The 11521-nt window shown below is 35.0% G+C and overlaps 1 protein-coding gene across 1 annotated transcript; it reads right to left on the bottom strand.

Moving 5' to 3' along the window:
• Positions 1-1941: 1941 nt before the first annotated feature.
• LOC112529320 (NADP-dependent glyceraldehyde-3-phosphate dehydrogenase-like) lies at positions 1942-9343 on the bottom strand. Its single transcript, XM_025140545.1, has 9 exons — positions 9106-9343; positions 8447-8640; positions 6374-6502; positions 5859-5978; positions 5586-5722; positions 5308-5463; positions 3018-3396; positions 2411-2527; positions 1942-2325 (listed from the first exon to the last, which is right to left on the bottom strand). Exons 1-9 carry the CDS (start codon positions 9248-9250, stop codon positions 2212-2214), a joined length of 1491 nt encoding a protein of 496 aa, XP_024996313.1. The 5' UTR covers positions 9251-9343; the 3' UTR covers positions 1942-2211.
• Between the last annotated feature and the right edge of the window lie 2178 nt (positions 9344-11521).

Genomic DNA, 11521 nt, shown 5'->3' with positions numbered 1-11521 from the left:
TGTCAAATTTAATTTAAACATGATAGAGAATAAATGCAAGATACTGTGCAACAAATATTATTACCAGAAGGACTTATGTATGTCTACTTTCCTAAACCAGGAAAAAAAAGCCGTTTTAATATCACTTTGGTTGAACCGAGCCTAAGGACCGATCGTGCATCTTTAGCATAAATGCAAAAATACAAAATTTAACTGGTATGTATAACCGGTTTTCAAGAATCAGTCATCATGTTTCGTACAAATTGTGTTCATGATAAAATCAAAACATTCTATCATACAATTTAAGCCAAGCCCTCCGACCCACATCTGTCTACTCTCGGTACACATAATCGTGGGTTATATCATCTTCTTCGTAGTTTACAGTTGTTTTAGTTAACGTGAAGATTTTATACAGTAAACGTCGAATTATATCAACTAGTTCACTTGTTTGCCTCTTTAACAACACTAATGTTTACAGTAGAAATCCAAAAAAGCCATGAAAATTTGAAATGTATTAACTAATTATAATTTATTTTGAAATCCAGAAAGCCGATGATTTTGACGAGGCCCTCCCCTTTAACCCGAACAACCAGATTAATTACAGGTCATCTTGGCATAAAATTATATTCATTTTGTCACAAATTAAGTATTTACATTTTTGTTTTCCATTTATACCAAAATAAATGTTCATATTCAAAAATAAAAATTTCTTTTTTCAGTATTCTCTTAATTATGAGGTGGAGTATTTGTTTTTCCCTATTATTAAGAGAAAAATTATTTTTAATTAATTAAAAATTATACTAGTTACATATTTTTAAAATTGTATCTGTGACTCAGATTTGTTAGAACATATCTACCAGATTCTCTAAAATAAAGATTTTGAAGATTTTTGTTCCATCAGATTCTCCAAAAAGTCAAAATCTTCAAGAAAATTTTAGATTTATCTCCATTTTGGAGGTTACAATGTTATATATATTATTAAAATATTCAATACAATTAATAAAATAATATTTATTTTTTTCTAAATATTTAATTTCAAAGATTCTCATTGGTAGAAAGAATAAAAAAAATCATTTCTCTTTCTTACATAATCATTTTTGGAGATTTAAAAAAACTCATCATCTGTCTACTGCTTTCTCCATTTTGGAGAAGGTTATCGAGAATCTCTTAGAGTAAAAAACTTCAAAATCTTCATTTTAGAGAATCTGTTGAAGATGTTCTTAGGAAAGAGAATATATTTTTTTACTGATAAGAAATCTTGAAATTAAATGTTTTGGAGAGAGAAAAATTATTTTATTAATTGTATTAAATACATTAATAATATAATTAATATCATAATTTTTAAAAATGAAGAAATTGTTGAAGATGAAATTGATTTTTCCTTAAGAAATTTTGACTTTTGATTATCTGAAGAATCTGTTGGAGATATCTTAGAGCATCTCCAACAGCTTCTTCAAAATGGAGATAATAAGGATTTTGAGCCAATATTTTGTTTCAATAGTTTTTCAAAATTATTTCCAAAATAGAGAAAGCAGGAGAGATGAGAGTTTTTTCTCCAAATATGAAGATAACCTCAAAAATGATTACTACAATCATCAGTCTCAATAATCAAATAATCTGTATCAAAAAGTAAAGAAAGTTCAAGTAAAGATTTGATCTCATTTTTCAATTGTTACATAAGCTTAACATCTTCTTGATTAAAATATCTTTGCTCATTTAGAAAGGTTTTTTCAAAAATGATTATGAAGTCATATTTATTAATATACCTTTTAAAAATATATCCATTAGACAATTTTATGGTTCTATTTTTTTAAATAAAACAGTCCCAAAGTTGTGTTGTTTACTTTTATTTGCTAACTAGTCCCTAAACTTTATAATTTGACTTTTACTGCCCTAAACTTCCAATGTTTTGAATACTTTTTCCAGAGTGATTTAAAGGCTACGAGTTTTTCTTAAAATTCATGATTCAAACGCTACAAAGGCTAAATTTGATATTATTAGACCACGGACGTCCGCAATACATCATTCAAAGAGTGGCAAACACCCTGCCGAGAAAATTCATAAGTTCCACTCTACTTCCTAACTTGTCAATTGACGTCGTTATTTGAACCCCGATACCATATCATGTCGCAATATCCAACCTCCCGAGCAACCGAAACCACGGGAAACTATCATACAAGCTATATACACACACGCACGGCCTTCTCCAAAGCCTTCCCGTTCTAAGTTTTACTAGCCCATCGCGTACGAAGGGGTGGGCAAGTTGATCACCGTACTCTTCATCTTCGTCATCATGTTGATACTGCTGGTCACTCCTTGTGAACCAATTCCGCTGTCCTTCAAACCCTGTCCGACAAAATATTCTTTCAGAAGCTTGATTTAGGGCCAAAGGGGTTCACAAAAGACACGATGACGTGAACAGAATACGAACCTGGAATGGGAAATGGTCAGGTCCTCGAGCTGGTGCCGAGTTTATCTGCACAGTACCAGTTTCCATCGCATCACTTATCAGCATTGCTTTGTTGATGTCCTTTGTAAAGATGCAACCCTGTATAACAACACATTTAGAAACTTTTAGTTACTAACCCGTTCGTTTAAGCTCGTTTTTATTCAATTTCCCATTTCAGTTTTCGGCTCCCATCTTTCGTTATCAGCCAAAAACAAGGTATCATCCATATATAAATTTGTTTGAAAGAAGAAAAGGCCCATGAGGTCAAACTAGTTACTTCAAGAACTTCAAAAAATTATTACAAATCGAAGACTTATCATTTGCCAAATTAAAGCATACATTATAAACTCACACGCCATCATCAAGATTTCTTGAAATCTGAAAAGATTGGCATTTTTTCGGAAGCCAAAAGACTGGGTTTTGACCACAATCCAAGACCACCTGACCTTTGTTTCCAGGCATTGTTATGTACGGAAGTGACATTATTATGTTAAACAATGTTATTCTCAGAGCTGTCAGAGGGTCATAGGGTTTAAAAAGAAGTTAATAGAAGGCCATTTAACGAAAGGACCTGGTAGAACAAGGGTACCTGAAGCCCAAAATTGCTTGCATTACAATGGTGGATCCCTTCTTCAGCGTTACCAATCCTGATAACGGGCAACACGGGTCCAAACGGTTCTTCCCACGCTATTCTCATCTCTGGCTTTACGTTATCGAGCAAAAGAGGCCATATGAGGTTGCCTTCTCTCTTGTATTCTTGACAAAATGTTGCTCCTTTTTTCTTGGCGTCCATGACCAAACTTTCTATGAAGTTAGCAGAGGATTCTGTTACTACCGGGGTGATGTCACAGTCGTTCTCCGGTGGACCAACGCTTAATTTTCCGATCTTCTCATTGACTTTTTTCACAAGTGTATCGGCTATGGATTCCATTACTAACACGACTTTAACTGCTGTGCATCGTTGACCACTGTTACAAATAAAGCATCCCCAAGAGGTTAAGACTAGTTGGCCAAACCAAACCAACCCAAACCAAACAAAACACACCCATATGTCCTACTCAATGCACGGTCCAGAGGATAAGATGTATGCAGACATGACTTCTACCCAAAAAGAGTAGAGGAGTTGTTTCCATGAATACCCCTGAAACCCTATATATCTTAAATACTTTCCAAGTGTGTAACAGTTGGTCAAATATGTAAAATACCCTTCACTATAGGATAATAGAGCAATCTTGTGACCGGAATCAGAATTGTGATGGGTGATTAGGTAATTTTGGCTTGAAAGTCGTAGACGTGAAATACCCTTCAAAATAGGAGAATAGGGCAAATCTTGTGGACCAAAATTAGAATCATGATGGGTAATTAGGTAACTTTGGCTTGAAAATTTAGTGAAGAAAGTTAAAACACTGACCTAATCTGTCTACAACAAATCAAGAATCTTGAAATGGAACACTTGAACATTTGGAAACGTTTCAAGGTTCCATTTCATCTTTTTCGATCTTCCTTCATTTTCATTCTGTATTTTGTTGATCCATTTCATTGTTCTTACATCAAATAGACGGTGTTTCTTAAGGGTGCGTTTGGTACGCTGGACAAGGTGGGACAGGACAGGACAGAACACATTTGTCCTACGTTTGGTGTGGCTGAATGTGGAACTAAGTTGGACAAGCATGGGACACGCTTGTCCAACCATTACCCCTGGAACTAAGTGGAACACAAAACTTTTTCCCTCATTACCCTTTTTCCCCTACCCGGCTCTCACAAGACCTAACCATCGCCTCCATCGCTTCATCGATCAATGCCTCCATCGCTTCCTTCATCAACGGCGACCATCGACGGCGACCAGCGACGGCGAGTTCCAATCGGCATTCTTCTCTTCTCCACTGTTCCAATCGACGGTACCGAACTCTTCTCTCCATATCCAATCGACTGTTGCTTCTCGACTGGTAAGTCGTTCGATGGGGTTTTCAATGGCGGATAGATCGTTAACTCATGGGACTGTGATGGTCCGCATGAGAGTTTGCTGTAAGAGCAACACCGGTCTTGCCGGGCGTTTACACCATCGAAGCAATTTTAGTCCATTTCTTCAGCATTGGATTAGTCTAAATATGAACTCGGGTATTCTTTAACTAAGCACAAAGAATTCATTTCTTATCAGTCATAAACTTGTTTGATTTTCAATTTGCCACTACAGAATCCGAYTGACATAGACAAGATAAAGGAAACGTTGGAGCCTGATGCAACTGGTGGTGGTGGATTACAGTTGCCTGGGAAAGATAGGGTTGTCTTCAGACCGCCCGAGAGGAAATCATTACTAGGTCAGTATGCTAAGAACCAGATATCTTCGATTTAGCATCYTAAGGTTTAAGTATTTTTGCATCAATAATWAGTCCATTGTGTCTTGTGTTAGATTGAACCAATAATTAGTCCATTGTGTCTTGAATGCATTTCGTAGTGAAAAAACACTAAACAACTCACTGGGGGTAAATTGGTCATTTTAACCAGTTCTGTCCTGTCCTGTCTTACCAAACGCTGAACAGCTGTCCTGTCCTGTCCCGTCCTGTTCTGTCATGTCCTGTCCAGTCCTGTCTGCGCACCAAATGCACCCTAAGTTTTGGCATGGCGCAACAACTAGACAGAAAGAACAGGGGACAAAAACGCAATTTCTTTCCCACCAAAATCGGTGGAACAAAAATCAAGAAGATGAGAGACAAGTTGGGTAAATTACTAAACTACCCATGTCAAATTAAAACCTTAAAACCTTCTACAGCAATTACACCAGCCTACCTCACTCTCACCGGTCCAGTCCCGTGCAGCCCTGTTGGCATACCAAACGCACCCTAAACAACAAAAATTAAAGATGCAGAACACAATATCACCTGTAAGAGAAGCCTCCTTTGACGATGTTAGCCACAGCCAAGTCCAAATCCGCGTCCTCAAGAATAATGCAAGCATCCTTTCCACCCAATTCCATTTGTAACGGAATCATGCCCGCCTTTTTTGAGATTGCAATACCAGTGTCTCCACCCGTGAAGCTGAGTAACAACAGTGGCATCGACCCTTAAATTTGAAGTTCCTTTATTCTTCCTAATTACCCAAAAGGTAATCTTAATGGGTTCTTTTTGTTAAAATTAAGATTAGTAGATATAATAATCACCTTATGCAATTAACTCCCGGATGCATTGTGAGAAAATCACCAATCTCAGAACCTTTTCCAGTAACACAACTGATGACGCCTTTTGGGAAACCGGCCAAGTGAAAGCAATGAACCATATGGAGTGCAGACACGGCTCCCTGAAAGGAATAAAATTTAAAAATAATACTAGCTAGAACCACCATGAAAGTTGCTAAAGATTCCTCCATTTCATTGGGTGTTTGACTACTAGTCAAACCCTTCTACTAAAGTTAAAAACTGTAGCAATTTACACACCTGCGTAGGTGGTTTCAGTACAATCGAGTTGCCTGCAATAAGCGCTGGAGCAATCTTTGAGACGGCCAAATTGATCGGATAGTTGAATGGTGGGATCGCTAAAACAACACCTAACGGAATCTGCAATAAAAGACAAACCGTTACGCAAGTAGCTTCTTTTGTCCATACCAGGCAACAAAATTTACAAAAATAAAGATCCATTTTTTCTACATTAAGGGTGTGTTTAGTACGCAGACGGGACTAGACAAGACTGGACAGAATTGAGCGAGGTTTTAGGGTTTTAATTTGACAATGGTAGTTTAGTAATTTACCAATCTTGTCCCATCACCCTGATTGTTGTGCCACCTATTTCGGTAAAAAATGCATTTTTGTCCACTCAAGCCCTATCCTATCCTAGTCTAATATCACACCAAACATGGGACAACAAGCTTTTGTTTTGTCCTATCTTGCATACCAAACCCACCCTATGATGCACATGAACACAAAATCAGCAACATAGATTGTAGCAAACTTACCTTCGAAGTTAGACAATATTTTGTTCGCTCGTTTCCCGGGAAACTATCCGACACCAAAAACTTCCCTTCCCCAAGGATTCTTACACCCTCCTCAGCACAATACGACACCAAATCTCCCGACCTCACAACCTTCAAAATCATATATTCATATCAAATTAATCAAAAACATTAGTACTTCACAAATGGGAATCTTGATTTCTTTTTCTTATCAATAATCATTGAAATATGGAAGCAAAACAAAGATTTGAGAATAGTCCTCAAAAAGCTCATTGATGTTGTTGCAGATAACCAAATAAAGAAAAATTACACACCCATACACATACACATAGGAACAAAAATTATTTGCTTTTCTTTTCAAGTTCAATATATAATTAAATAAGTCCATCTTAAGAGTATTTGTTTACATAAGCAGCTTCAAATGTTTGGTACACATTCATAATTGGATAATTTAGTAAATTCAAATCCTTAATTAATTCTTATTTACATGGGCATATGTCAAAATATTTAATCCATTCATGTAAAAATTTCTCTAATATTTATGTTTCCTACACCAAGCGAAAGAATCATCAGAATTAATTGATCATGCATTTGAGGATATCATTTTGCAAACAGAATCTACCGGTTGTAGAGTGCATGAACACAATTTTGTGGATTTTTCTTAAAGCTTCTATCTTTACTTGATTCTTTAGAATATAACATGAGCCTAATCTTGTGGTCCAGCAATAAAAGAGCAATCTTTTATGCTCAATTTTTAACTTTCCCCATGTAGGTAGGCATATATTATACAACTTTTTCAAGGTACAAGTGTCAATTTACAGTCAAACATGGGAAAATCATCGAAAGGAACGAATAATTTACTTTCTTGGGCACAAAACCTTTCTTTATTCTCTCTTTCCTACCATAATTTTTCTAACTTTATATTCTTTGTATTCCATATGATTCATTATTAATCAATTGCCTAAAATGATTTTAGGTGATTACAAACAATCCAATCTTATGCTTGGTTCGTTTCAGGAAATGTAAATGGGAATAAGTTGCATCCCCAAAGTTATTGAGGAATGTTTCATTACCCGGTATCTGATATTGGCCCATTCCATTGTATCAACCACATACCAACAATGATTTCCATTTCCATTCGCCACCCCTTGTTACTTCCAACCAAGCACCCCCAGTATATTGTATTTTTGAAGGGTATTTTAGTCAAAGTTTATATTACGGTAGGAAAGATATCTAGTAATGACACATTCCATTGCATCAAGCCAAACACCGGTAATTATTTCCATTTCCATTCCCCACCCCCTACTACCCCCAACCAAACACATTAATGGGCCTTACATATATCTGTTTACCTTATCGATTGAGCATGGACAGGACCAAGAATCTTACCTGATAAGAGGCATAGCAAGGACCAAGAGTCTTACCCAGTGAGGGAAAAGAATCTTAGATGGCAAGCGCTTATCGGGTTAAGACGCTTAGCAACAATCCATTTTGATGGCCCTTGCTGATAAACAACCCCTAACCTTTGGTGTTCATTTGGGATGGGTAAACAACCCCTAAACTTTTGTGTTCATTTGGAATGGGTATGGGAATGGGATCGAGAATGACTTTTCCTTCCCTCAATTGGCTCAGTGTTTGGTAAACAACCCCTAACCTTTTGTGTTCGTTTGGAATGGGTATGGGAATGGGATCGAGAATGACTTTTCATTCCCTCAATTGGGTCAGGAATGACTATTATAGAGTTTTGGATAACGAGCCCATTATATTATGTAATTCCAAACAACTATTCCATTATCATTCCCATTCCCCTCAACCCAAACACACCCTTAATCTGCTCGATCACATAACCTACTATACCACCTTCGGCCGATGAGAATCACAAAATTTGACCAAAATACAAACTATGGACCAAAATCAATAGCACGAATAGAAGTTCTTAGGTTACCAAACATGAAGGTAAGGAGTCATTATAATTAGTTCCCAAACTAATCAAATTCAATAAATTAATCCCTTCATTAACAAATTAACCAGCAATTAACATAAAACACACAGAAAGCAATTGTTTATCGAACTTACTTCAGTAGCAGCATCTTTGGCAGGTTTAGCAACCTCTTTAACAAGGCACTCAGCTATGGGCTTCTTGTGATCTTTAAGAATAGCTGCAGCTTTGTGTAGCAATTCAGCTCTCTTCCATAGAGGCGTTTTAGCCCATGATTTTTGTGCAATTTTTGCTGATTCCATTACCTTGTTGACTTCTTCTTGTGTACATGCTGCATCACAATAACAAAAAGTCAAAATCCCTAAAAGGATTTGATTGAGATTTCTCTATTTCTAATGAGTACCCAGATGAAAAGAGAATGAAAACATGGATACCCAGTTGGGGAATAGTGTGTTACATGTTGTATCACAATAAACAAAAAGTTAAAATCCCTTATTAAGATCGTTGGAGTTTCTTGATTTCTTTGAATACCCGTATGAGAAAAAAAAAAAAAAAAGAAGGCAATCCTTCATGAATGCCTAGTTGGAATTTCTAATAACTTCTTCTGGCGTACATGCTGTATCACAAGAAACAAAACTAAAACCCTAATAACTTTGATGGAATTTCTTAAATTTTTTGAACACCCAGATGAGAAAAACAATAGATCATGAGTAAGCAGTTGGGGAAATGGCTTCATTACAAAGAGAATTAACAAACTGTTAATGAAACTAACAAGAGATAGCAAGAGCATGAATACCTTGGACTTTGAATTGGGTCTTTCTGGTGGTAGGGTTGATGATCGGTACAGATTTGCCAGATGCAGAAACTTTCCATTCGCCTTCTGAGTAGTATTTGAAGGTATCTCCTGCTACAATGGCTGCAAAAACTCCGTTTTCTCCCATTTTTCCTTCTTCTTATCTTATTTTCTATGCGTAGCTTTGACCCATTTGTTTTTATAAACAAATTGAGATAACCAGAGGTAGAATTTATAGGCAGAATCATTAATTGGAAGAGAAATTGGGGAAAGAAAAAGGGAAGGGGGGAAGTAGGGAAGGTATTTCTGTGGGTTGACGTCAGTTTCAACAGGTGGTGGCAAATCCCAACAAGCGTACGACTCTTCACCAATTCAAAAAAGAGAGCAGGAAGCAGACGATCCATCCATAGTTTCGGTTTGGTTGTTATTAAACAACCATCTCTAATGGAAGTTCTTATAATGAACTTATTTTTTGTAATTTTTTTAAATTATTTTCATCAAATTTAAAATAATTTTTTATTTTTTATAAAAGTATTTATCAACTCATTATAAGTTAGTAGACTTTAACTTCTTATTATTTGTTTGACATCGGTACAAGTTGTTTATCCAAACATTCAAAATTATTTATTACCGGTATCATACCGGAATAAGTTAACAAGTTGTTTTTATGAGCAATCCCAAACACTTGTAAGAGTCTACTATAAAACTTTGTAATAGTGGTTTTTATAATAATTTTTTCTTGAATTTTATGTATTTTTTTAATATTAATAAAGTGAAAAAAATATAAAAGCTAATAAAATATCACTTCAAACCAAGTTTAAAGTAAAAATCAAGACTTTTATGGAATAACTTAGAAAATATCACTCTCTTGGATGGTAGTTCTTATAAAAGCATTGACAGCTTAAGATCATTTGTGATCACACAATGAAGACGGTGCAAGTGCAAGTCGACATTATGATTGTTTGTAAGTAATAAAGTGATGAAATACCGAGATTGTTTCCACATAGATTAAACTACTGAGAATTGAAGATTTTCATGAACTTCTTGAGCATGTTTCAGTTTACGAATAAAAGTTGGATTTTTGTTAGTAAAAAACTTTAAAAGACGAAATAAACAAAATAGACTTAAAAATAAAAGATGAGCATGAGTGTAAGTATTCATTAAGATAAAAACACAATATAATGGTCAGAAAGTGAAGATTTATGAACAGATCCCACAAAGTTCATACTCTCACCACTCCGAAACTTGTTGATTTAGCTAAACAGGAAAAAAAAGTCATACTCAAGTCTCTTTGTAATATGAATAACCATTGCTTAATCCTTAGCTAAAACATACAAAATTCGCATCTTTACATAATTATCAAAGACTCTCTCGAATTCTTTGTGCAATCAAACCAAACTCAAACCAACCGAAATCAAAATCAAACTCAAACCTAACATAAAAATTAACATCAAGAATTAACACCATAAACTTCAAGAAAATCAAAACCACAAACCTCATATGAATCAAAGATCTTAAATCTAACCAAATACCTAATTCCAAATCAAAAAACTTGGAGAACAAACAGTAAAACACATCGACAAGAATGTGCAGATTGATGAACGACAATACTTTGGTTTTAGCTTCGATCTTTCCTAGATTTATGTTTCTTTTAGCACTATGATCATGAAAAAAAAATCCATGATGATGAAAAAATGGGAAAGTTTGCTTGCGGTAGGGATGGTAGTGGGAGGGATGGGGATGATGGCGTTTCAAATTTATGAATCGATCTCAAACTCTGTCAACGTTGATGAGTCCACCATAGATATGAACGAAACGAGCTTCACTCATAATCAAACTCTGGTTTCTGAAAAATGTTGTGGTGCTTCAACATCCGGAAGATTCGGTTGAAAAAATCTCTCCAATCTTAGAGGCTTTTGCTTTTGACAAAATCCAGCAGATCCATCGAGACCTACATCGTTCCTGGACGGTGAATGCACCAAATAGGATTCATTTTTCCAAGGTGATATTAAGGGGGGTTAATAATATAAAATATATCTATTAATAATATCTATACTATATATATCTATACTATATTATAAAGCATTTGGCTAAAAATCTTAAAAACTCTTAAACTCTTAAAACTCTTAAACTCGTTCATCCCTATCCGATTTCATCCTATAACTGAATTCGTGTAACTAACTGCAGATAAACACAATCAAATACAGAATAAACATCTCATTTTAAATATAAAAAATCTAAAATATAATTAGGATAATCATTGAGTTCTAACAAAATACTTAATTATTATCTTTATAAAATGATATATTATTAAACCAAAAATAAATTATTTCATTATTAAACTTAAATTAAATTAAAAAAAATAATCTATACTATATTATAAAGCATTTGACAAAAACTCTTAAAAACTACGTTTTAT

This window comes from Cynara cardunculus (assembly GCF_001531365.2).
Source record: "Cynara cardunculus var. scolymus isolate 2C chromosome LG 16, CcrdV1, whole genome shotgun sequence".
Classification (NCBI taxonomy): Eukaryota; Viridiplantae; Streptophyta; class Magnoliopsida; order Asterales; family Asteraceae; genus Cynara; species Cynara cardunculus.
This window is presented reverse-complemented; position numbering and strand designations above follow the sequence as displayed.